The 27,990-nt window shown below is 41.7% G+C and overlaps 1 protein-coding gene across 1 annotated transcript; it reads right to left on the bottom strand.

Annotated features, from left to right (window-relative positions):
* Positions 1–38: 38 nt before the first annotated feature.
* Positions 39–27,943, bottom strand: LOC120373667. The gene is made up of 20 exons (XM_039492391.1): positions 27,923–27,943; positions 27,156–27,266; positions 25,657–25,786; positions 25,121–25,214; positions 23,731–23,881; positions 23,441–23,603; positions 22,804–22,929; positions 22,133–22,195; positions 20,392–20,514; positions 19,042–19,197; positions 15,316–15,369; positions 12,842–13,059; positions 11,546–11,622; positions 8,305–8,415; positions 7,346–7,432; positions 5,761–5,868; positions 5,435–5,556; positions 4,353–4,475; positions 2,087–2,126; positions 39–1,155 (listed from the first exon to the last, which is right to left on the bottom strand). The coding sequence occupies exons 2-20, from the start codon at positions 27,259–27,261 to the stop codon at positions 1,078–1,080; spliced, it is 2,130 nt and encodes a 709-aa protein (XP_039348325.1). The 5' UTR covers positions 27,262–27,266; positions 27,923–27,943; the 3' UTR covers positions 39–1,077.
* Positions 27,944–27,990: the final 47 nt, after the last annotated feature.

The following is a 27,990-nucleotide window of genomic DNA, read 5'->3' as shown; positions in this document are numbered from 1 at the left end:
ATTTTATTTGAACAAAACAGGTGCACAGCAGAGGAGAGTACTACAATAGTTACCGTTTATTTAACGCTTTATACAAGGGGTTTAGATACACATTTTCACTTTCTTTTTTTAAAAAGACAGAACTTCAATAAAAGTGTTTTTGTAAAGAAAATAATTTAGCTGAACTTGGCATGAATAAGCAGTAAAAGCCATTATAAGCCTTAAATGTGCAAAATAAAATACATGGACATGTCAACATTTCTTCCCCTTCACTCCCAACATGGAAAGATGTCAAAGGGATTGTTGTCAGACTGTACTTTCTACTGAATTACATTTCTCTAGTTCTACATCCAGTTTTAAAGTCAACTGTTAAACTACAATTATGATAGCAATTCAAGTAATCCAGACGTGTTAGCACCCGTCAAATAGCCATCAACTGCAATACATCAAAAACCAGCTGAGTCTGACACACCTGAAAGTTAAAATTTCTCTTTACAAACTAGCTATTAATTTACAGCATTAGAATCATTTCTAGTTTCTGTATGAGCACTTGGGATTGGAGAAATCCAGGAAAATGGAGAGTGGAGGTACTAATCAAAACAAGTGGGTCATATACATAATTAGATGCCACATACAGGAGGGAGTCCAAAGGGCACACACTATTATCACAAATTTTTGCAGGACCATGAACGAACAGTTTTCCTTATCCAGGAGCTGTTTGCTCCCTCAGCAAGTCCTCTGCTGCTAACATCATAGATCAGCATGCATGTATCATGGTAGAGAACATGTCTGTTGCTCTCTCGGCTCTTCCAGAGAATAAGCAGCCCTGTAAGTATGTTAAGTTATATTCTATGAAAGCCAGATTGTAGAGAACTGCTAGAGCATGCACCTGAAAGAAGGAAGAAAGTATTAAGCACATTTCGGCTTAAACACCTCCTTCATTCAACACACAAGTCTAGGGTTGGATGGGATTTTTAAACATGTGTTTGTAAATCAGCTCGTAGGCTAAATATTTTTACTGAGGGGAAATAACAAAAGGCAACCAATTGGAAGGTGTTATACAGCAGGTTAGAAAATTCTTGAGACCCTCTAAGAGCATTACAATTTTTCCAAAACAGCTATGAACTTGGCAACTTCGTGATCAGTCGTGGTACCAAGAGGCAGCTTCCGTAATCCCTGCACAGAGAAAAGAGGTGGTTAGAAGTAAGTTTTTTTGTTTTTTTAAATGCTATAAAAGAGGCGCCCACTTGCTAAAGCCATCTCCCATGGAGCGGACAGCCAGCCTTATGTCTCCCTTCCAGAATCCCTGACTACCTGCTGGATTAACTACTCCCTTTGTGCCCTCCTCTCACTCACACTTGTGTGCCACCTTCTACCTGGTCCCATACACATGAATCCCTCCTCTCTCCCCACACAGTCCACCTTGCCAGTCTACTCTTTCCTCAAGATTACTTCTTCTGAAAGACCTACAACACTGGAACTCCATGGAGAGATGTGTTCAACTAGGTGGGACCAAGACCATCTTTCTCTACAAAGAACCAACCCTTTTTTTTTTTTTTCTTCTTCTAAAAAAGGCCCATCATTAACAAGACGGGTACTAAACTTCATAATTCAGTTTGCTTTCTGTTCCTCTCCAGTCTGCTTTGGGGGGACTGTCTGTTTAGACTGTTAGTTTACATAGTGCCATCTGTCTACAGCATGAAGCACATTGAGCTTAAAACCCAGCCTTCATCTGAGAGCACTAACAACACTATTCGTTCAGCAGAGGAGAAAACAGTCCATCTACCCTGGTGTGTAATGCTATTCTGACCAAGCATAGGAAATGCGACACACTGCAACCCCGCAGCCCAAGGAAAAGTCACCACCATGGCAATTCCCTCAGCATTAGAACCAACAGCCTTAAATCCAATCTATGGAAAGAAAGATGGACAAGAAACCTTCTAAGGTTTCCAAGATTTATTAAGACCCACAAATTCCTTTGTATTGTTGCTAGCTTCAACCTATTTTATTTCTTCCATTTGCTTACAGAGAATTTAACACGTGACGACAAATTTAACATTAGAGAACCACTGCTGGGGTCAGCAACCTGAGGTACAAAGACACTTACTGTGTTCAGGAAGTTGCAAAGATGCTTCGCCCATGGACACCTGAAAACAGATTTAGATTCTTAATCCACTTTCCACATATGGACAGCTTTCTTCCCCATTTCAGCTATTTCATAATTAATGGAAAGTTACCCTGAGTGTGACACATTCCCAATATTTTGTTACATTTGCTAGTCAAATGCTCAAACTTCATGTCCCAAAATGTGGGAGAGGTCACCATTGAAGTCACCTTGACATTGGAGTACAACTTTGAACCTGAGCACATGTTGAGACATAGTACGTAAAAGCTAAATAAACTGCTCTACAAGCTGATGGAATTCAATAAATATAGCAAGCTTGACAAACAGAGTGTATCCAGACCTCCCTCATGCACACATCTACATCATCAAGCTCATGAAAGCCAGTGATTAGTCACCCCATCCTTTTTGCCATGTACAGTGGAAACAAAGCAAACGAGAAGCTCTTCAAGAAGCTGATAACTTAAGTGTCCCTGATCTCCTCTCAGAACAAGGTTACAGGAAGTGCAATTGGAACGTTATGCTGCAGCCGTCTGCTACATGTTTTGCCTGTGAATTAAAAATTAAAACATCTGGAGCAGGCAACCTTTGTGCCTTCAGATACACAAACATTTAGCTACGTTGTTTTAGGATTATTCAATTCTTAATGCCTGGTCTGCCAAGGCAAAAAAAAAAAAAGAGCCCACATTCTAAAACCTTGAATGCTTTACTGCCAAATCTAGAAATAAAACATTGCAATCATACCAGACAAGGCTTATGCTTACCTGTGAAACCACTTTCTCTCTGTAACACATCTGAAGCATTTATAGCAATAACTTTTAGAATAAAGTATTGTTACGGCTATTTCAGAAACCCTTCCCTCCACACCTGGTCACAGAGCAGATGATTGTCTCCAAATTTTATACACAACTTGAGGCTCTACCTAGTTTGCCTAAAATGGGACAGATCAAGCATTGGTGCTCCCACTAGAAGCACCTCTGTACTAAGGATGCAAGATTCCACACCCAATCCAAGTGGATGAGCTATTTGAATGAAGTGAGTCTTGCATGTTGTGCTCTCTAGTTTCTGTGGACCACACTCTCTTAGAAAGGTGCTGGGCCTTACTTCAGCGTTTCATTGAAACATGCAAAAACCCTCGATTGAGCTCCATATCGTTGGAATTGTTGCGACTATTAGTGACCATCACTTTTCATTAAAATGACCAGATGGCCTTCCAGGGTCCATAGCTGCATAGAAACTGCCCCAGGCCAGGGACCCCATGTCTTCTGAACTTCTGGGCCAACTGGTTCCTCAGGCTGCCTGACCCCCATAGCCTGGGAAGCCAGCACAGGGAGCCAGCTGGCCCAGGCACCTGGGTACCTGGCCCAGGGGCAATTGCCATGGGGAAACTGTACTGGAGCCACAAAACCTGGAAGCTGCTGACTGAAACTGAGAAAAATCATGTCAATTTCACAGCTGAATAGCAGCTGTGCCTATTTCCTTTCAAAAACACATTTGCATCTCTCATACAAAAAAAATTAAAAAAACAAAACAACAAAAAAAAAAACCCTCCCCCCCAAAAAACCCAAAACACAGAATTTCCAAGTTTTGGCCATTTTAAAAATGTTTCCATCTACTGCCTATGAAGTTGGAAAGTGCCTCAGACTTCAGACCAAAGACATTACTACTACACTGAAGACTTTATACAAGCGTGATACAAAACAGAGCGCTATGCTATTGGGGGACAGGTTTCCAGCTATGTTTTAAGAAAGTTTGCGTGTTCTGTTAACCAAACATTTGTGCAGTATTAAGCCTTCTTAGGAACCCAGTAAAGTGATTAATAAGCTTTTCCTAAATGTATTTAGCTAATCAAAAATGGCTTCCACAGAGGATAAGCGGTGTCTACCAGTGGAAGGAACACCCACCTGTTTTCCCAAGGCAAATAGAAAACTAGTGACTATTATCCTGGTCATTGGTCCTGTTCCCAAAAACAGACTACAGAATTCTTTGACAATAGATGCCAGTGGGAATGCAAAAAAGCCAGAGGGGCCCCATCAGGTAACAGGGCTTGTCACTGAAATATTGACATCAGAATAATTTTAAACCCACCACATTTTTTAATCTCATTACTAGCTGTAACAGCAAGGATAAAATTGTGCAAAAAAATCCATAGCAAGACTGTGTGAATGTTAATGGAATTACAAGCAACTCATCAGTGTAATCTGCATTGCTATAATCAGTCTGGTATTTGACTCCAAATACTCATACTTACATATACAGGTTCTCGCTAATTAAATGGATGATGAAGACGCCAATGGACTGCAACTTTCTATTTCTGCAAGTCAGGTACAGGCAGAGCAGTTCGCCCACATATTGAGGACCAAGTTTTTTCCACCTGAACAATAAAGAAAATTGGAGTAGCAGGTGACGGCACTTGTATCTAGTTCTAAAAACGTTTGCGGCAGCATATATAATTTGGTTAGTTTGTTTTGTAGACCATTTCCTCTCTTCCCAAGAGTCTTAGATCAAAGACATCTCACCATGGAAAGAGGAGTCTATTGAGTAATGCAGCTCAACTGCAGAACCAGTATAACTTACATGGTGTCCTTGCCCGACTCTCATACAGCCACTGGTTGGAATACGTTTTCCCCAGTCTTAAAACTACTTCCCCATGATTGAGAACCGCTCTGAAAGTGAAACCTTCACCCCACATGCACTAGAAGAACACGTATCCAGTATGATAAGTCACTTGGCAATGCTTTAGTAGAGCCCTGTGCAAATACAGAATGTATAGCTGTGGATGCGGATCTCCGTGGAGTTACAGGGCTCTAACAACTATGAGTGAGACCAGCAGGGCCATGACCAGCGACCAGGAACAGGAACCGCAATAGCAAAAGTAGCAGCATGTCAGGCCGCCACTTGAGGAAGGGACTCCTGTCTGGGAGTGTGCGAGCTGCTTGCACACACTAGCGTGACCAGTGACAGTTGCCGGTGAGTCTTGTGCCCACCCCAGTGGGCGGGGCAGGGGGCGGTACAGCCATGCTGGAGGAGCTGGGCACTGGCCCAACATGCTGCTACTTTCACCGCTGCAGTTCCTGGCCTGGTTGCTGGCCATGGCCTTGCTCATTGTTGCTAGAGCCCTGCAACTCTGCGGATATAAATTCTGTATCTGCGCAGGGCTCTACTCTTTAGGGTAGCTTTTAAAAAACAAGTTTGGCCACGTCTTACTGACAATTAGCTGGTGGTCTAAACACACAAGTTACATCTCTGGGGGAGGGGGGGGGGACCCCACAGCCTTGGCATTTAACTTTTTCAACAGATAAACAATCAGACCTCAACAAAATGTTTACTCACAGATGCAACATTGTTGCCTTCTGAAAATTCAGATCTCTCAGAAGCAAGTTAATAGTGCCATGGAGAATGTGTTCTTCACAGGAAAGGCCATTTAATAATAACCTCAGAGCCCAGAAGTTATTCTAGTAGGTAAAGAGAGGAATAAGCTAGTGAAGGAATTCTATGCTACAGTACCTCATTTTAGTGGAAATCCCTGAAAAAAAAACAACTGGCAAAGTTAAAATATAAAACTTGACAAAAACGTGCATAAAATTTGATATGCTGTTAATTGCATTTTAAGCATAGTTTGTTTTAATTGACTAGAGTTGAAGATTCCTAGGACTTACCCCGAAAGCCAGTGTTATTTCCAGAAAGGAACTCAAGTAGGGAAGGTCGTTTAGAAGCATCTGCTGCACCGCTTGCACTGTGAGGAGAAGACAAGCCTCAAGCTGTAACTGAAGGAATCAGAAAAGATGTTAAGAAATATTTAAGGCCTGATTCTCCATGGCCTTGTACCCTGCGTTGTCATCGATAGCCGCTCACATCAGGTGTAAATTGCTGCCATTCTGATCTAGTGTTTACACGGACTTTGCACAGGTGTCAATAACAACATACAGTGCAAGGCAGGAGAACCAGGCCCTCGGTTCACATTGGGCACTATCAATACAAGGTGAGCTTGCTAAGAGCCTCTGGACAGACTGACTGCAGAATAGATGGTTACAGAAGTCAAAGAAACAGAAGCGATCTAGTGACAGGCAATAAGACTTGCACGTGGGAAGGAAGAGCAGAATGCTTTGCACTTCGGTGGTATCTTTTACCAAAGGTTCTCAAACTGCCTTACAAACCCTAAAGCTCACAGCATCACTGTTACGTAGGACAAGTGTTGTTACATGGACCAAGAAAATCCTGACATTTGAGTTACATAATTAGAAAAGTTAAATGTAATTTCCTTTGAGGAAATAAAAGGAGCAGCGTTAATCAGTTTGCTTAGGTAAATGAACATATCCTAATTACTAATAACTTCCATCATGTTCACACTAAACAAATCAGGTACCATATACAACTCTCTGCTTTCTGATTATTAAATTATGGAGAGCCAGGTTTTCCAATTATAGTAGATTTTACTTTTTACCAATCCATAAGTTGCCATCAAAAAGTTGCCTTATCTAGCAGCAGCCAGTTGAGTAGAAGGCAGGTTTGTGGGGCTACAGCCAGGGACGGAAGCACTGGGACATACCTTCCCTGCCTGCAGCCCTGCAGCTGGAGCCTTTCTTCCAAAGGAAAGTTCTCAATAAGTGGCATGCCTGTTGCCAATATCTGAATCCCATTAACATTAAAGTCAGTGGGATTGGATTGGTTCCCAGCCAAATGTTGCTATTCACCAGAAGTTAAAAATCAGGGTTACCATTAAGCTGCAGCCACTGTATCTAACTTCAGATCAGTTAGTTTGAAGACAGCCCATCCTGTTTAAATTCATGGTCAAAATGCAGAGAGATTCCCAGATTTTTTTTGACAAAAATTCCTAATGGATCTGAAATAGAAGACGTTGACTTCTGCTGAGGCAAACATTTGCTGATTCTCAGTGTAAAGGGGAGTCTCCACTTTGATTCAAGCCACACTTGCCTCTCTGGTCAACTGATCCCAATACAGAAATTGAAGTCTGTTTATCCCCCTATTGTAGATGGGGGATATTGGGCGGAGAGAGGCGATAGTTGTCGAAGGTCACAGAGCAGCAGGAATAGATCTGGGAGTCTCAGCTCCAACCACTAGACTGTGCTAGGAATTCCTATGCCACTTCCTAAAGATTCTCATCCTCTCTCAAAAGCATTTAAATACATTTGAATTGAAAGACAGCGATTTTCAAACCTAATAGTGCAATCAAAATCCACTATTCAAAACAATCACCTCCCTCATTAACCATTACATACTTACAGGACCAGAAAACACATTTGATGGCAGAGAAACATTGACTTTTGTCTTCAGTTCATTTAGAAGAACGCAAGATACAGACACCACCATCTGCAACAGGAAGTTATGACAGTCACAAGCAGAGCAAGATAGAGCCCAAGTATTCAACAAATGTCAAACAGTGTCCAAAACTAAATTCTTTGGCATAGGGTGTTTTAATGTTTTCAGTCCCATTTCTGCTTGCTAGGAGGTTGGTTATTAGATCTATGAGGAATGCTGTAATTGTATAGTCCATCCTCAGAAGTCCCCCATAAATGTGCTTGTATTACTGTAACTGTGCTTTAGGTTTACTGTGTTTAGAAAATATTCTGTTACACAAATATTGACTTTTTGTGTTATCCCTAAAGCACCTCCTTTAAGACTAAATCCCTCCCTCCTGGTTTTATAATTATCCAATGTACTTCACAGCTAAAAGATCTGGAATCAGCACCAAGAACAGTTAAATGCCGAAGTGTTATAGCCGTGTTGGTCAGGATGTTAGAGAGACAAAGTGGGTGAGGTTATATCTTTTATTGGATCAACTTCTGTTGGTGAGAAAGAGAGAAGCTTTGAGCTTACACAGAGCTCTTCTTCAGATCTGTGTAAACTCGAAAGCATGTCTCTCTCGCCAACATAAGCTAGTCCAGTAAAAGATATTACCTCGACCATCTTGTCTCTCTAATGGGGAACTAACTCACTCCTATGCAGTTACCAGCTGGGACACAAATAGTGTATCAGACTAAGTCCAAAACACGTCGGCATTTCCACATGAAAAGGTTAAGACTTGGCATGCAAGGTGTTCTTTTGGCATGTGCCAAATTAAATTGATGGTGTAATACAACGTGCATCCATTCCCAAGACTCCAAAATGAGTTAATCCCCAAACTGAAGAAAATAATTAAACATAAGGCAAAAGCTTCTCCATCACAAAGTGGAATCAATTACCTCTTGGAAATCATTTGGTGGCTCTTTCAATGAGACAGCATTTAGATGCCCATTTTTCTCCAGAGTAGTGCTACTACCCAAAACCATGATGAGGGAGCTCCAGCATTTTGGCTGAAACAGAGTAAAAACTTTCAATTAACAAAACCACAGACTTTCGTGAAGTTTGCTGAATCAGTCTTTAGATCTACAAAAAGACTGAACAATGTAAATATTATATTTTCAAGTAAAGACCAAAATACATAATATTTGGGATTAAAAAAGGTTTCCGGCATGGTACACACCACAAAAATACAAAAAAAAAAAAAATCAACACTTTCTGCTTTATGTACCACAAACCAGAGTGAGAGAGACAGAACGGAGAGGTTTCTTCCTGCGTGACTCTGTAGTGCTGACAGTGAAGTGGTAATATCTGGCCTGCCAGCAAGACGTCACTAAGGCAGGAGGAGCACAGATATTTGCAACAGGGTGTCCAAGATACTAGTTTCAGAGTCACTGTGCTGACCACACTCTGGAGTTATACATTGGAGTATACGGGGCTTTGCTTCAAGTGAGGCACAATGGGGAAAAGACAAGGCCGCCTCCCCCTCCCCCCCACACACACACACCTATCATGCTACAACAAAAGGCTTCAGGGGTAGACCTTCAGCTGGTGCAATTGTCAAGGCTTCATTGATCTCAATGTCATGGATCATACCATGGACTTCTACCCGCTGATGATCTGCCCATCAGAGACTGCTTAGTTTAAAAACATTCAACCATGGTAAGTTTTATTTGCTTTGTTCTAGGTCAGGACACTGTGGTAAAGGTGGTCAACTTGACTTAGATTGCTTTTCCCTTTTACACAGTGTCAGAGATGCCTGCAATTCTTCACCACTCCATCCAGCCCACGGCTCAGGTTCATAGGTCCTGGAGTTCCAGACCTTTTCTCTTCAAATTTCTCTTAACAGACAGTCTTTCCATCGCATCCTCAGTCTTCCATGTTTTCTCAAGGTCCTCTTCCACCCGTGTGTTCTTTGGTGGTCATTCTCCCATTCTTATTACATGTCCAGCCCACCTCAAATGTGCACTTTCCAATCCAGAGAGTCCCAAGTTCATCTTCCCCCTAATTTCTTCCATGCACATGGTCCACCCTCCACTGTCCATTGTCTGACAATCTTCTCAGTATATTATTTTCTATGACCTATATCTTATCTTCTTCTATCTCCATGAGATCCACTGTTTCCAAACCATACATCAGGGAGGGAAAACACACAGCACAGACTTCTCCTTTAAAATTTGTTACTTAACTGCCTGTCCCACAGTACTCCTACCGCCCACACACTGGGTGGTTCTTTTCAGTTTGAGATCTTTCTTGATGGCACTGAGCATACTTCTCAAGTACACAAGCCTTCTCTTTTGATTCTGCTTCTCTCCTGAAATGTCAGCCAACAGCTCTTCTTCCACCTTCCTTCGTTTTCTGTGTTTATCTTCAAACCACGATCTTCAAACACAGATGCCCACTCCAATACCATATTTGCCAAAAGTGCTGGACTGTCAGCATACACTCATTTTCTCTGTTTCCCCACAGGCTTGGTTCTCCTACTAATTAACTCTAAAAACTAGGATGAAGAGAAGTGGATTCACAGCACAGTGCTTTCTCTCAACCCTATCGTCACCTCAAAACTCTCCAAAATTCCAATATTGTTACCACTCAACCCTCGATACAGCTCCTCTATCTCCTCCACATCTTGAAATCCCCCTCCCACTCATCTCCATACTCCAGCTCCCACTGTACGAAGTCGTATGCTTTATCAAGATCAATAACTGCTACAACGCCCTCCATTTATCATTCTTTCAAGCATTGTTTCATTGCAAATATTGCATTTACAGTACACCTTCCCTTTCTAAAGCCATATTGCTCCTCTCCTACATTTCCCTCCACCTTGCACTTCAACCTCGTCCCCAAAACCCTCTCAAGGCCTTTAAAGGGTTGACTTAACATTGTCACGCCCTGCTCGGTGTTTGAATCATTTGCACCATCCTCACCCTTCCAGAGAGGCACAATCAATCCTGTTCTCCAGTCATCTGGTAGCCAGCTGACTCCAGTACCTCCAATTGCCTTGATCATATCCACAGTTCTCACCTTCACCAGCTGCTTTATCATTCTTCATGTTATTCAGTGTTTCTTCTACCTCCTCTACAGAGATGGATACCTTTTGACAGACTTTCCTATAGTTGACAGCAGTGCTTGAATTTGCAGTTTTCTTCTCATTTAATGGCCTTCAGAAATATTTTTTCCCATACCTCTACCACTTCTTTAGGGTTAGTCACTACACAGCTCCCATTCGTCACACAAAGATTTTTTTTCCATATTTTGTTTCTCTTTCCTCAGGCCAAAAGCCAAAATTTCCTGCTACTATCTTTCTGTGCAATTCCTCTTTAGCTTCCATTCTTACCTTAGCAACTGACTTTTTAAGCTTGTTTGTATGCATTTTAAAGTGTCATTATCACGATTCCTCAAAACTGAGTATATTTTTTAATTTGTTTGTACAGACTTCCACCATCATCTTATTCTCCGAAAGCATCCCCATCGCTTACCACTAATCATGTTACCTCCACTGTCTTAGTGAAACATTCTTTAAACTTCCTCCATTCTTCCTTCAATGACTTCATCGCCATTGGCAAAGGATGAAAACAAGCCTTCCTTTACTTTTTGGCAGAATTCTTCCTTACCACCCTGCTTTCCCCTTTACATAATCACCAATACAATTTCATCTTCTTTCATGTCAACTCACTGAAAACTGGACTGCATAAGGGGACATTTGACAAAAACGAACTGATGAGGCTCTTGTTCAATCAACCAATGCTTTGCACCATCTTGCTTTTTACAGCTTCACGGCGATCTCTGCTTTGTCACTGGACCCTGCTGTACCTCCAACAGACTGATCTCAGGGCTAAGAGCCGGGAACCCCCAAGTCTGACATTGATTAGTATGTGGTCTTGGGTAAACTGCAGCTTCTCTGCCTCATTTTCCCCAACTGTGGAAAGGAGCTAATGCCTGCCGAGGTATGGAAAGGATTATCTTTTTGCAAATGTTTTGAAAATATAAACACAGTATTAAAGTGTGGGGGAAAATCTGGCATAAAGTCAGAAAAAAAAGGCTGCTCAATAGTGTATTCTTGTATTAGACAAACAGCAGCTATATAGAACAGAACTGTATAGAAACTAACAACAGAAGCGTAAGATTAATACAAACACTCACATTTCTGTATAATGACAGATTGCAGTAAAGGAGTTTGAGTGCATGCTTAATTAGAACGGAGTTCTTCACAGGAGAACCTAAGGGAGGAAAAAAGTAGACAACCCCTTAAAGCTGATAAAAATGAAGGAAATGAAATGCATATTTAAAAAAAACAGGAGGCAGATTTAATTAAATACAGTAATATTTTTACACATTTAATGTTAAGATTTTTGTCATGGTTATTTTTAGTGACAGACAGGTCACAGGCAATAAACAAAAATTCAGAGGAGCCTGTCTGTGACATTACTAAAAATAACCAGGGGGCAGGGCTGGGGGGGGGGGGGTGGAGTGAGGAGAGAGAGATCGGGGCAACTGACAGCATGAAGCTGAAGAAGTTACAGAGGTCTGGTAAAGTCACAGAATCGGTGCCTGCCGTGACCTCGTATGTGTAAGGATACAATTTAAACAGCAGTAAAGCAAAGAGGGGATAGAAATGAGACGTGTCCATGCTACTTTACAATATTTCATGCCACAATTCTAGGTTCCAGTTATCATCAGTTGTAATATGCGCCCCTAAAGTCCTTAAGGATATGTACAAGCAATTAAAGAGACTAAACCATGGAATAAATCCTCTCACCAGGTACAGAACTTTTACAGGACATAACTATTGTGCTTAAATATCCCATGCACCTACAAATATCACCAACTAATGGCTACTCAGTGGACTTGTGTGAAATAAGCTTGTGATATCAGACTCGTTCCTGTGGGGCAAGTCTGTGTGTACCAAGGTCTATTATCACAATAGTCTCAGCAGAAACCCTCTAATAAACCACAATGTAGACAAAGGCAATGTATACATTGACCACATTCTTCTGATATATCAGCCTTGACCTTGAGCAAATGCCTTTAGTGAAATGGGTCTCAGTGTCTCCACGGTCCGGTCACTCATTTGCTCAAGGCTGACACATCATGACAGTGTGGGTAATGTATACGTTTATGAAAGGGTTTAATACTCAGCACTTTTTAACAAAGCAGCCCTTTAGAAAAAACAAAGAGGAGCTGAATGACTGACAAAGGTTAGCACCTGTGTAAGTTAGAGCATGGTAAAACAACAAAGTAATTTCTGCTTGAGTCTAAAACTTAAATAGCATTGTTCCTCACCAGCACTTATGTACCATGCTTTAACCCAGATAATTTATGGCTGAGTTGGAAGTCCCATAAATCTCATGTTTTAGATTTAATCCAAACTGACAACCACAGTCAAGTGGGGGTACCAAATGGATAGAAGCAAGAAGCACTTCAACGAATAATACTTGCCAATTGAAATCCACTCTCCAGGGTCATGAAAATTATTTCCACAGGGAACACTCCCAGTTCTGAACATCTTTAGGTAGATCTCAAACTGGAAAGGGGTTATCCGGCAGGCGGTACAGCATGCAAGGTTATTGAAGGGAAGCAACAATGAATGTACAGCACTAACGAAGTCTCCACTTTTGCACAAGTAGAATGGGATTTTATCTCTAAGCTTTCTTAACCTGGATACAAGAAAGGATTGCAGATTTGATTTTTGTGGATGCCATTAACAACATGGAAGCATTACCAAGATTTCTTTTGAGACCTCTTTCCACTTGGCTTCCAAAGAACTCAGTTTGTCTCCAGACTTCGTCACGCAGGCATCTTTATTTGGCATACAGCAACGCTACACTGAGTTGATTAGACTTGAATGAAGGGGATGGGGTACATCACAGATCCAAGGTTAGAGAGAAACCATCTTCCTTTATGTACATTTACAGATTTCATTACATTTACTCTATCCTGCGTTACACAGTTTGGGATTGGCTTGGTTACTTTGTAGGAACCAATCTCTTTACAGCATGCTAGGCACCATCCATGTCCGACCTACTCTTTACAATCCCAACTTATCTTGTTTGTTATTTTACTCTTTGTAAATGGTTCCCTGGTTGTTCTTGTGACACTCTGCACCCCATATTCACCATAGGGATATCATTATGATAGGATTACAACATGATGCATCTTCTACAAAACGTGTCATGTGATGTGTCAATGGAAAAGTTATGGTTTGCTGAATGATTATCTTCTTGTATGCACGTATCATTTTTGTATCTGGAGTCACTAATAATGACTATGCACCTGTATTTCAAACATATTTGCTCCTGGGTAACACCCACAAAGTAGCTTACATCCAGCACATTGTGAATGAACTATTTAAGGTAATGGCCCATCAACAAAAAAGGCCACAGGAAAAAGCTTAGCCTCACCTAATAAGCTTCCCTGTGGGCACTTCAGCCAAAATATGGGTAATGGATGCCATGACTCATTGAAGCATGCAAGGGCATATAACTAAATCATGTGATATTGGACTCCATTTTGGTGCCTATACTTTTTCACAAACTGTGCTGGGGGCTTGTTTGGGACAATGAAATTCCCTCCACATGAAAGAAGCTTTAAAAGGAGGGAAGTGACATCATCACTTGGCCTCACTCCCTCACAACATAACACCTGAGGAACAAAGACTGAACTGGGGAAGGAGGTCCGAGGCGGGAAAGAAGAAAGCCTGCCTGTGTATGGAAGCTTGGTGGACTGTCTGTACTATTTAACATGATACTCTGCTTGATTCAAATCCTGTCCAGTTTGTAAAACTTAGATCACCTAAGAAATAAAACAAAATGCAATCTGCTTTCATCTGTATGTTCACTACTTATAAATCACTTAAAATCTATCTTTATGTAGTTAATAAATTTGTTTTATATTTTACACCTAAAACAGTGCTTTTTGCTAGAAGTGTTTGGGGAATCTGCTCAGGAACAAAAACTGGCGCATTCTCCTCTCCACACCGAGGGAGGGGAAGACTGGGTAATAAACTTATACTGCCACGCTTTTGACCAGGACAAGATGGTACAGTCCAGGGGTGCAAAGCTAGAGAGCTGTGGAGAGTTGGCTGCAGCCTCTCTATTGTTAAAAGAACAGGAGTAATTGTGGCACCTTAGAGATGCTCAAATAAATTTGTTAGTAAGCTTTCGTGGGCTACAGCCCACTTCATCGGCCGCATAGAATGGAACATATAGTGAGGAGTATACACACACACACACACACACACACACACACACACACACACAGAGACCATGAAAAGATGGGACGTGCCCAACCAACTCCAAGAGGCTAATTAATTAAAGATAGTTCATGAGTGGCTGAGGAGAATCATTCATGAAACTGCACTGGGTGTGTCTGCCTGTGTAAAGGTTTGCGAGAGTGCAGGACCAAGAGCCATCTACAGCTTGCCACAGTCTTCACAGCGTGAGAGGAAGCCCAGATTGGTATGCAAGAGGGCTCAAGGGTACCCCAGTTCCAGGGTGAACCCCAGGGAAGTCCGTCACAGTTCCTTCCCCTTATCTTAGCTAGTTCAAACAGTCTGTTTTAGCTCACTGACCCTTTTACCTATCTTAGTTAGCACAAACATTCCGTTTTCAGCCTGCTGATCTATTTATCTTCCTAATTTGGTCTTCCAAGAAACAGGCCTCCCCCATGCTTAATTACTCATGTCAACCTAGGCCTACAAATGTTGTTAAAAAAAAAAATTATATATCTATATCTATCTCAAATCTGGATCATACTATGTTTACCAGCTAATATTTGTTAGCGATGCAATGTTGCGCTCAGCAACTAAAAAAGTCTGCCAACCAGAATCATTTCTTTTCAAGGTGATTTTACTGAAGATTAGATACACATAGGGAAATCTTTAAGCAAAGATAAAAACTAAAAAAGCCACTTACCCTAGAATGTCATTGCATTTCACAGCTTTCAAGTAGCGAACTATTTCCTTATAACTAAGAGAGGGAGGGAGAAGAGGAGGCATTAAATGTTGAGCAGATGAGTGAGGAATACTGATGACAATTAATGAGACAAAGCAATAGCTCCCACGTAGAAGACATTTATGTACAGAGAAAACAAAGGCCTGTATAAAACTGCTGGTATCTCATTGTTTTCTGATAAACCCCAAAACTACTGAAGTCCCTGGATAGATTTAAAAAAAAAAAAGAAAAAAGGCAGCACCCACCAATACAGAATTATTCAATATTTAAATCTAGGAAAATGTCACTACTGTGGTACCGGCTGTGGAAACACCAGCTGTGTAATCAATAGGAATTTGCCTTCTCTCTATACCAGGGGTGGCCAAACTGCAGCTCTTTCATAATTAAAGTACAGCTCCCAGAGGGCCCTCCCACCCCATTCTCTGCCTACCAGACTCAGGGGCTGGTAGGGGAGCTTGGGGCTTCTGCCCTGTGGCAAAGTGTTGGGGCTAGGGGCTTCTGCCACAGAGGACTGGTGCCTGCTGAGGGGATGGGGAGCAATTTAAAGGTTCAGCCCCCCCCAGTAGCTTGAGTCATACCCCCCAAGCACAGACACCCCTTTCCCTCAGTGGCCCCTCGCGTCAGCTCCCAGTTGTTAGCTCTGCGTGGAGATGCAGCAGCAAAAGCAGCGGCTTTCCCTGCAGCTCCAGCTGTTTGCCACTGCCTCTACCCCAGGTGCAGCTCTCAGCTTGCCGGCTCCAGCAGCTGTACGCAGGGACGGGGCCCAGCAGCACCATGTGACTAAGTGAGGCCAGCAAATGCTGGCAAAACTTTGGGAGGGCACGTAACCCCATGTGTTCCTCTTCACATCGCTTCTGGCTTCAGTGCAGCAGGGAGGAGGGTGTCAGGGCTTCAGCCCAGCGGGAAGGGTGGTCTCGGGGCTGAAGTCCCAAGCCCTGGTAGGTGCACCCCAGCTCTCAACCTTCTGAAGATTGTCATAAGCGGCTTTGAGAGTCAGTAAGTTTGGCCACCCCTGCACTATACCAAGAAGTGTTGAAGAAACTGAAAGCATTAGAAATTGTATACATCGCCGATCTAACACCCCCTACATGAACCTTCAAGATGGTCCTGTACTTAAGCTCAATTGCCAACCTAGCCAAGCTACACGGGGCTAACGTGATTTGGAAACTGCAAAGGCTACTCCATATGCAGCACCCACTGAAAAACAGGAATTAAGATGATACGTGTGCATGCACGTTGTTATAATGGAGAGAGAGACAATTACTAGTTTTAATAGCACCTATGCCAGGGGTGGCCAACCTGAGCTTGAGAAGGAGCCAGAATTTACCAAAGAGCCACAGTAATACATCAGCAGCCCTCCTCCCACATTAGTTCCCCCTCCCCCCCACTCCCAGCACCTCCCACCCACTGGCAGCCCCGCTAATCAGCTGTTTTGTGGCATGCAGGAGGCTCGGGGGGGGGGGGAGCGAGGGCACTGCAGGCTCAGGGGAGAGGCAGGAAGGGGTGGAGTGGGGGCAGGGCCTGTGGCAGAGCCAGGGGTTGAGCAGTGAGCACCCCCAGGCACACTGGAAAGTTGGCACCTGTAACTCCACCCTGGAGTCGGTGCCTATACAAGGAGCCGCATATTAACTTCTGAAGAGCCACGTGTGTCTCTGGAGCCAGAGGTTGGCCACTCCTGACCTATGCTAGGCTTCCCCAATGGACTTCCCAGTGGAACAAATTCCAAAGGAAGAAACCACTAACAGAGAAGCCAGACAATGAGGGTTGAAATCCAGGTTCTGGTAGCAAGTGCTGTGGCGGCATATCAAAGGAGAGGGTTGACTCACATGATTGGGGCCCCAAACCATTCAGATCTTTAATTGGACCATGAAGATTTGTTTAGACAGAACCATGAACTGTCCTTAACATTCAAACTGGATATGAATATAAAAAAGAGGAACAGAGTTTTCTTACAAAAATGGATACAAAGTTTTGAATGAACCCAATTAACATTTAATTGGAAAAAGCTTCCATTCTATCCCCAATGGCAGCTGCTATTATAGGATCTAACCTTTACAAAAAGGTATCATTAGTACAGATAGCAATTTACCCAGCAAGAAAATTTATCTTTACACAGTGTTTGAAAGAGTCATTTGCACAGGTCCCAAACGTATTAATTGTATGTTCATAGACCTATCGAGGTTTTATTAATGTTGTAAGAAGTTTCAGAGACAAAACCAAAGAGATACTGTTAATATTACTACTTATGGCCTTACAGAAAGGAGATCAAGAATCTCTCTAATAATTCACTAGCCTTCTACAGTGCCTTTCATCCAGTGATCTCAAAATGTTCCATAAACATCAATTCAGTCTCACAACACCCTTGGGAGATAGATATTATCCCCATTTTACAGATGGGTAGAGGCAGAGCTCACAATCTGTGGAAGAAACAGGAACAGCTCCCAGAGTCCTAATTTCTAGTTCTTTGCTCTAGTCCAGTAGGATCGACGGGTTGGTGACCAGAGGATCTCCTGGTCCATCTCGATCTCGCGTTGGCCCCTTCTGGGAGCGGTGTGGGGCCGGGGTAGTTAGGGAGCCTGCCTTAGCAGCAGCCACGCTGTACCGTGGACCAGGAGCCACTAGAGGTCAGTGCTGCCTGGCTGGAGGCCACACCCCAGCCCTCTCCTGCATCCCAGCCTTGAGCCGCATTCCAGAGCCAGCACCCCAAGCCCCAATCTTGACCCACCTCCCAGAGCCAACCCCCTACCCCCTCCTGCACCCCAACCCCCAGCAATGACCCCCCCCGCACCCAAACTCCCTCCAAGCCCACACCCCAACACAGAGCCTCCTCCTGCACCCCAACCCCCTGCCCAGAGCCCCCTCCCCACACTGAGAACCCCACGGTCCCAGCCCAGAGCCCATCTCCTCTCCCAAACCCCTACCCCAGCCCAGTGAAAGTGAGTGAGGGTGGGGGAGAGCGAGCCACAGAGACCCGGGGGTGGGGTGGGGGGGAGATGAAGGAGCGGGATATATCCTGGGTTTCCCTTAAATTCAAAAAGTGATCTTGGGCATAAAAAAGTTGGAGACCACTGTTCTAGCCAGTAGAACACACCGTGCAAGAGAGTCTCATATCGCTGTACCCCAATTAGAATGTCACATTCCTACCAAGGGATTTTATTTTAAATGCCAGCATCTGGCTGAGAACCAGAGTTGCCAACTTTCATGCAGTAAATAGTAAGCACCCTGACTTTCACAATAAGCCAAAAATCAAGCTAATTCCATTTCAAAACAAGGCCAAAACAAGCCAATCCCTAAGAACTCCAACACTATGTGACTGGATCCCCCCGGCATGCCGTGCACCCTTGACTCTCTCACCCCCTTGTCCCTGCTTGCCGGGAGCCGATCCAAAAACAAAACCAAAAAAAGCTACAACATGTAAGCAGCAAGCCAAAAACTAGCCCAATTTCTGAATTTTTTTTCACGGGTTTGGCATGTCTGCTGAGAACTACTGGGTATTAAGGAGACAAAAAAGGAGCGGAGAAGAGAAGCAGCAAGCTTCTTTGTGAGTTGTACATTTTGAGACCAATAAGGGTGTCAGACACACACACACACAGTGCAGCAGCAATTTTAGGTGTTTGAAAGACATCATGCTCTATAAAGCTGATATGATGCAGAATGCAAGTCCTTAAAAGATGGACAAGAACTTACTGTCCCTGGTTTTCCATTTTTTCTACTCGAGCCTGTATGACAGGAAGTACTTCCCACAGAAATACTTTCTTTCCTTTCTGTGTTCTTTGACCAGTGATGTTCTGGCCTTTTAAGACAGTTGTCAGTAATCCATGATCCCATGGCACCACATTTAAGCTGAAAATTAAAGTTAAAGAATATTTTTCTAAAAACTATTGCAAGGTACTATAAGAATTCACAAAACAGAGAAAAGAGACTCCCATATCACCGCAATACCAGAACTTTTTTTGTTTTTTAAATATTAAGGTTTGGTGCAACCTGGACTGCTATAAAATATTTCTAAAGGTTTGACTCATTTCAGAAAATTAACTTGATGGACCCCACGTTAGTCATGGTAGCAGAATGAAGCTACTAGCACCAACATAAAGTAGTGATGCTACTGGCACTAAGCTAGTTACTGGCAGTCCAATACATCACCAGTATTCAGGACAATTATCTGTTAGAAGAAAAATTGTGTTGGAATAGATATTTGTGTGGGTTGCTACGGAGATTGTATTGATCGTGCCAGACTAATCCTTCTCGCTGTGTCATCATAATGCTCACAGTATATTTGACTCAGTAAATCTTGAGTTTGCTAAGCTAAAAACATCTTAGAACCTAGACCACATAACCATTTTTAGATGCAATGGTTGTTTGCCACCCAAGTGCTGACAGTCCTAATTTAAATGTCCACAAACCACACACGCGTGACACCATGTAGCTTTTTCCAAGGAATTTCAGTCATTTTGTTTGGAAGTACCAGAATATTAGCCAGACAATGTTTTGACAATGTGTGTGTTATATATCATAATGAATGCTTACATAATTATTACAAACAACTTGTGACCATTTTCTGCAGTGATTTCTAAAGGCAAATAAAAGTAAGCCTGATGTAATCTTACTGTTTTAAGCTTCCATTTCCCAGATTGCCAGTGAAAGGAATACACCTCTACCCTGATATAACACAACCCAATATGACATGAATTTGGATACAACGTGGTAAAGCAGCGCTGCGCACTTGGGCTGATCAAAGCAAGTTCGATATAAAACGTGATTTCACCTATAACGCAGTAAGATTTTTTTGGCTCCTGAGGACAGCATTATATCGGGGTAGAGGTGTATTTAGTAGGAAACTGTAACTAGTTTCTATTAAACCACATGCCAGGCTTAGCCTCTGGACAGATTTCAAGAGTTCAGGTTGTTGGCCACAGTCTGTTGTAGCAACACATTAGAAATCCCAATGGATTTAACATGTAAATACTCCCTTTCACACTTGAGTACATTGAAGTCCACCAAGTAATAACATTTAGTCAACAGAAGCAAAGAACATACCTATTTGAGAAGGCATAGCAGTGACAGGGAAGTGAGATAGTCTGGAAAAAACTAATGAATTTTTCATATAAAACTTTTGGAAATTCGCACAGCACGAGCATCCTCTGAAGTTGTGTTGTAATCCTGCATTTACAAAAATAAACTAGTTTTAAAAGTCAGCAATGTGAGTAAAATCTTTTGAAGCCAGCTGAATTGTTCACTAGGTCAGTTTCCTTTCCTGATTAGAAACAAGTCTATAGAAATTTTTTATAAAACGCAAATGGACACTTTTTATACAAAATCCATGTTTTAATTCAAACAACTGTACAAGATTTACTGTGATGCTACATTCCCTATTCATCATGGGGGTATGATGATGTACAAATTGCATCATAATTATGTCAAGATGAGTCATGTGAGGGGTCATTGGAAAAGTTATGATATGCCTGTGTGAATGCTGGTGGAAGTGTAGGACCAGGAGTGGTCTATCACTTCTCACAGCAGCGTAGTGCTGAGAGGGAGCCCAGACTGGTGAGTCAGAGGGCTCAGTGGTACCCCAGTTCCAGGTGGCACACGTGGGATGGGGCAAACAGCCATCACACTTACATTGGTTGTAAGTTTTCTGTTTTTAAAATTCATGTAAAAATATTTATTGTGTTGGGGTTTTTTTTAAATCAAAGATCCTCACGCACTGTTTGTGACATAAACCCTACAGCATCATGCCAGTGTGTACCAAACTAGATAGATCATTTGTAGTCAAAATTCAAAAGCAAAACAGAACAGTAGTGGTAAAAAAATCAATTTGATTTAAAATTTAAAATTCTTTATTTTAAAGTAAAATATTTTAAATGGACATTGTCCTTTTAAATAAGTAACTTCAAATGCCATTACAAACCACTTTTTAATTAGGTATGTAGCGGCGAGTAGGAAGTCCATTCTGACATGAACCACTGATATTGCAAGAGTGGTGGTGAAAACACACTTGATTTCACTGTTTCTTACTCAAGTGGGAGCTCCTAAACAAATCAAGAACAATTGGGGTGGGGGGAATCCTATTTCATGTTCCTTCAAGATCATGTTTTTATTCTCTTGAAGCCCTAGTCACAACCAGAACCCCCAGCGCTACGTGCTGTACAAAACACAGAACAAGATGATGGTCCCTGTCACATACAGTATACAATGTGAATGATAAGGCATTATCTTTGTAAAGAATTATTTCCCTAACGTAAAAAGCAGTCATTTAAACTGAGGACAGATGTAGGCTGCACCTGGCCATTGGTTTAAATTAGGGAAACAGTGGGAGGGAAAGGATTTAAGTCTTCCCAAAAATCAGTTCTTATCTTTGTGGCTGGTGGATTTACTGTTGAAAGTAAACTGAAAAGCTAAAGTAAGAATTGAGATAAGCAAAGAAATTTATGTTACATGTCCCCATTTCTCAGGCTTCGGAAGAAATTTAGTAGAGTGGTAAGTTTTAACTAACCTTTTCTACTGATATATCCTGGTTTATATTATATAAAATTGTGTAACATTATGGATACAGTTAGTATTACTTAGCGTTAGAGCTATACAATTCACCTTTAAGGAATTCTAGATCAGGAAATTTAGATTTCAAGCACCAAAGCCATTTTAAACCCTTCAGTAACTGAAGATGGCCTTTGAGGATCTGACGTGTTAATGTGCTTTGTAACACAACTGTAGAAACTGTGCAGCCAACCACCATCCCATTGACATCTGAATCACACCCTACTAACCGAAGTCTTACCTTTCCATTAGACAAGGTACAGCCATCCTCAAAGATTCAGAGACACCAAGATTTTGCAAGTTCCTAACACAAATGCATTAGTTTAGTGCTTACATATTCTTCCTAGGACTGGTTTTAAAGCAATCAAATTGACAAGAGAAACAAGTGAAAAATAGTTTCCATAAACAGATTGCATTCTGCCCCATTGAACTTTGGAATATTTTCTAATAAAGTATTTGCAGAGTTATAATAAACTCAATGCATTGAGAACCTTCTACAATTAATATCATCTGTATTACAATAGCGCCTAAAGCCCTGACTGAAGTGAGGGCATCTATTGTTCTAGACACGGTACAAATATATAGCAAGAGATAGCTCTTCAAGGTAGGGGTTTACAAGCTCAACACACAAAACAGAGATGGAAAATTATCACTCATTTTAAAGATGGGGAACTGAAACAGAGAGATAGAGTGACTGGCCCAAGCTCATAAAAGAAGTCCAGACAGTAGAAGTTGCAATCCAATTAACTATTAGACCATCCTCCTGCTTTGTTTGGGATTTCCAACTTCTCTCCTATTTTGATTTAAAATTATTTTAAGCTCTGCCATTATTCAGTTATAAATCATCTGGGGCGAACAGCCGCAACGGTAGCAAAGGGGCTCGGGGATTAGATGGTGAACTGGAATACTTACTGAGCAGGGTCCTTATGAAGTGCTATTTCTTTGGCTGCTCCCAGGAGCATGACAGCAGCAGCTTTAGGATTCTCTTTTTCTGCCTGATTTAAAAATGTTGTCACCAGTGCAAAAACGCCAGAATATCTAGGAGAATTAAAAGTCCTTACAGTGAAGTATATCTGCACTGAACTGGTTTGTCAGCATGAAAAGCGTTTGCACAAAATACTATAGTTAGCATTTAAATTGACTAGTCACGACACTTCAGATTCTTTCAAGGGAAAGACAGGTCGTTTAAAGTAAACAGCAACATTTAAAAGGAATGTATTGGGATTGAAATTAGACCTTCCACCCCATTAAAAAAAGAATCTAGCCAGGAAGCAGAATTTAATTTTAAACTTCCATGAATTATAAACAGTGAGGAAAAACTGTTCAATATTTGGTCACACAAGGACAGAAGCTAAAGCTTAGGGGTTCATTTGAACTGGATCCTGGTATGGCCTAACTGGGGAAGGGGAAAAAAGGTGACTTTTCTATGCACAGTTTAGTTATTAACCTTAGGTTGCGACGAGTCTAACTGTGCTTTACCTACTGGAAAGCAAATCTCTGTGAATTAAACAGTATTCCTTGGAAATTCACTGAACCTTCTCAGAGTTACCTGTATATAAGCTCCACATGGCGCTGTCTGCAGATTTTACATTGTCCAGGTCCCCGTTTTGGGTGACAGAAACATTCATGTGAATTGGGAGACATTCTCTCACCAACCAGATATTTGTTATATTCCACTGAAAGTTCATGAACAAATTTTATCAGAAGGTTTCCTGGGGGATTGAGGAGGAAAGTGTGTTGAAATATGCTTTCTTCTAAAAGTGTTATGCTCATAAGAAGTCTTATATATTATATAAAAACCTCGCTGATTTTGAGACAGCGCAAAAGCACAATGCTTACCACCATGTCGAAGGTCTGCATCTATATCTGTGAGCTCCAAGTTGAACATCACGAGAACACCAGCCAAGGCCAAACCACGCTGGTCTTTCCAAAATGTGCTTTTGTTATGTGCATTGCAGTGACAGTGAGAAGGGGCTGTCCAGTTTTGGCACTGTTTTAGGAGGGGAAGGGGGGAAAGGAAGAGGAAAAATTGCATTCAAGTTAACCAAAAGAAAAATTAGTTACGATCTCTTGCTCAGCGAGGTCAACATTGAATCCATATTGCTAGGTATCTTTTATACTGAGCTACTGCATATTCATATGCAAACGTTAGCTGATTTTACAAGCTGTACAGTAACATATCTGTGCCTGGAAAAGCATGATCTACACTATAAACATCCTGGATAAATCTACTATGTCAAAATTACAAAGTAATTCTTCTCACACATCACCAGACCTAGACTAAAGAATATAAAACAGTCATGGTCTGACTGGGTTGTGAGCATGGAGATTTTAGTTCTATTTACTCTTTAGTACGTTTCTTTCAGTTCCCAGTGTGCTCAAAATCCAAATTTAAGATACTGAAGGGTGCATATTTCCAGTTGTTGGTTGATACTATTATAGGAGAGGAATTACATGGAAAGCAGACTGATTCAGAAAGAGTGGGAACTGGATCTTCGAAAGATTAAGCCTTTATACTTGTGTAACTAACTCACAGGGATGTTGTGAGGCTTAATTATTTGGTATCCGTAAAGCGTGGTCATTCCTGGAGGAAAGGCATATAGTTTAAACCCGCAAAGTTTAGTGAATGGGGGGGGGGGAGAAGGGGGAAAACTGACAATATTTTAAGCCACTTTTGAGCTAATGAACCATTTTCTATAGAACACTTGGCTCCATGTTCAAAACGTCCCTAAAATCTGGGTAAAGAGCTGGAATATTTTGATGAATTGCACATTTTTTAAATTTTAGCCTTTTTTTTAAACCTGTCTGCAATAAAAAGCAGAGAAATCTGAAGATTTCTGATATCAAGCTAATCCAGGGGGAAAAAAAACAGAGAATCAGAAGTTACTTCCACAGAAACCACAACGCAAGCCACCACCATTGTGTCCAAAGCAAACAAGAGCTACACCAACTGAGGATCTGGCCCCATAAGTTTACAGAAATTGCTTCTAGTGAGTTGTTTTAGTGGCAATTTGAAGAGACAATTATTTGATGTTTAGGAAACTATGTTAAAATACTCAATGTTATACTATTTATTGTTTTAATTAGATCCTGCATAAGAGGACAGGATACTGGGCTTGATGGACCTTTGGTCTGACCCAGTGTGGCCGTTCTTATGGTTCCTATTATATAGATCACTTTGGACAACTCAAGTCTGTGTTTCATAACTACACCTCAAGTCCTTCCTTACCTCAGAAGCTAGCTTATCACAAATGTAGCAGTAGCACTGATCACAGATATTGGCATTGTTCTCAAGGGGTGAACGTGTTTCACTCTCTGCTCGCCTGTAAGTTGATAAAGCAGAACATTATTTATAGTATACACTAAATAACTGTTCTGTTCCTCTTCTACCTCATGACAGTTTTTCTGATTATTAAAACCCTGCCACAATTATTTAACACAATCAGCAAATAAACTTACACTGGTAAAACTTAATATATAGCACTAAGGCGCGTGCACACAAAAAAAACCACCACGGTATTTTAGAATAGCATGTGGCCCAGCAGCAAAATTGAGACCTTGATTTGTGCCCTGATTGCAGTTATATGATTTAAATTTTCTAGACATAAAAAAAAAAAGATGTCACTGATATGGGGCTTTTTCAGACTCCTCTACTGAAATTTAGTACAAATTAAATAAATGCACACAAAATATCAATAATAAAAGATCTGGTATTATTCCCTATAAAGATGAAACCCATAGTAGCCACTGTGCTACTGAACATACTCAAATGGGTGTGTCATACAGTCATATCTTGCATGAGGCATCACTTTCCCTTGTTTACAGAAAGTAACTACTAGTTCACATTCCTCATCCACAATTTCTTCAGCTTTCTGGTCTTCCAGAATAGGTTTTTCTGTAAAAAGGGAAATACATTGTGGTTTATTTCAGAGCAAAATGATTTCAGATTTAGTTAAAACCAAAACTTGCTATTGGCTTTTATTCATTAAGCACGTTGGGGCAAAGACAGTCTTTGTTCAGTGTCTGAACAGAGACAAGCACAATCGGGTCCTGGTCTATGACTGGCACTACCTAGGCACTACCACAACAGAAATTAAAGAGGTTATTCACATTGATACAGGACAGGCATCGGAAATCCTACTGGTACTTTGATACACAAACCAGCCGCATTTAAAGAAACTTGTTAACAACTTAAAACTATGTAGTGCTTTAAAAAAAAAAGTTAACATTTCTGGAGATCTTAAGTTGAATTTTTTTTAAAAGATGTGAAATACTAGGAGAACCTTGTGCTTTCTCTCTGTTTTTGAAAAAATTCTCATTTTCTAGCAGCATAAGCACTAATATCACACAGCTTGTCCTTGTATTAGTGACCCTCCTGATTTTCCTCCCCAGTTTGTTCACCTATTCCGTTATAACGGTTTCTGCTGCTAAAGCCTGATGAAGATTTCCTGCATTTCAACTACTTCTCTGTATTTTAAATGGAACAAAATGAAGGATCATTAAATGGCAAGAGATGACTAAAATTTGTTTTATATTTGTCTAGCTTAGCTCACTTTCCACGGGGAGAGGGATCAGATGATCTAACATGCCATTTCCATTTCTAGTTTCATGCAGATAGGATTCACTAAGTTGAATGGCAAAGGAGAGGCAAGTTATCGCTATTTAGTAGGCGACTTCAAAACAAAAAATGCAGCATATACCAACAAACAAAAAAAAAAACCCCCAAACTACTCAAGGATGTGTTCTCTCTCTCCTCCGAGAGAAAAGTCTCCACTTTTTCTGATGAATGTTTAGATTCTGGGGAAACGGTTAACAAAACCACTTAAAATACCTTTCCTTAAGTATACTTTGCCCTTTAAGGGAATTAAATGTAATAGACACCAATTTAAGAGAGACACGGTCCACTTATAAAATTCATCTTTTTTTAATGCGTATTTTGTACCTGCTTTTGTAACTTGCTACAGCAAATATTGCCATAACAGAGAAACGAAATTCTTATTTTTCCAGTTTATTTACTAAGTGTATTTACAAACATTTTGTTTGTACCCTGTTTTATTGCTGCCCCTGGTTAGTCAAGTTTCTTTTTTGTTTTTGTGGTGTTTATACACTGCAACAAGACAGAGGAAACACCCTCACACTTTGATTATTTTAGAACTACAAACACTGGCAGGGCAACTCAAGAGCAGTAGTAACACTTAAAACAAATCTGAACTAAAAAAAGTCTCTTTGCAGAGACTTACATAAGGCAAAAGCACAACACTTACGCAATGGTTCAACTAACAGGACTGAGTTCCCGAGAGGACTCTCAGCTTCATCATCACTTATCAGGATCACACTTTCCTCCTGCGCACCTCCTTGTTCTGGGCCCATGATACCTAATCTCAAAAAGAAAAAACAATTTGGGACTAGAGGAGAGAAATAAACTTTGCACTTTGCTACAATACACTGCTCTTAGTCTAGAGCTTTTCATCAAAAGACTTCAAAGGGCTTTACAAAGCAGGTGAGTGTCATTATCCCCATTTTGCAAATGGGGAAACTATGCCTCACAGGGGGGATGTGATGTGCTCAAAGTTGCCCAGCAGGCCAGTGGCACAGCTAGGAATAAAACTCCGGTTTCCAGAGCCTCAGTGCAATGCTCGATCGCCTAGGCCACGCTGCTCATCCTAGTAGCCTTTAAATCCCACAGATGCTTTGGCTGGCAGCTCAGGAAACCTTATACAAACACCACTCACAACACCGAAAGCCCCACAATATTTGGGCTTCTGACTCGTGATTTAAACTGCTCCTGCAGAACTAGCCCAGGAAAACTAGAAACGGGCTGAAGAGACCAGTCCCTTCTCCCCCCCACCCTCCAGACCGCCCCCCACTCTCTTCCCCACTATCCCCGACCCCAGACCTCCCCCTCTCCCCCCACTGTCCCCAACGCCCCCACTTCCCCCCCAGCCTCGTTATCCCCCAGACCCCTCTGTCCGTCCCCCCGCGCCCTCGCCAGCCCCCTCACACAGCGCCCACCCCGCCGCTGCCCTTCTGCCGCCAACAGCGGCCGGCGTCGCCTTTCAATTCTCGCGGCTGACGCACCAGGCAGGACTTCCGGAGCCG

Source organism: Mauremys reevesii, linkage group 10 (assembly GCF_016161935.1).
Source record: "Mauremys reevesii isolate NIE-2019 linkage group 10, ASM1616193v1, whole genome shotgun sequence".
In the NCBI taxonomy this organism is placed as follows: domain Eukaryota; kingdom Metazoa; phylum Chordata; order Testudines; family Geoemydidae; genus Mauremys; species Mauremys reevesii.
Note: the sequence above shows the minus strand (reverse complement) of the source record. Positions and strands in the feature narration are given on the sequence as shown.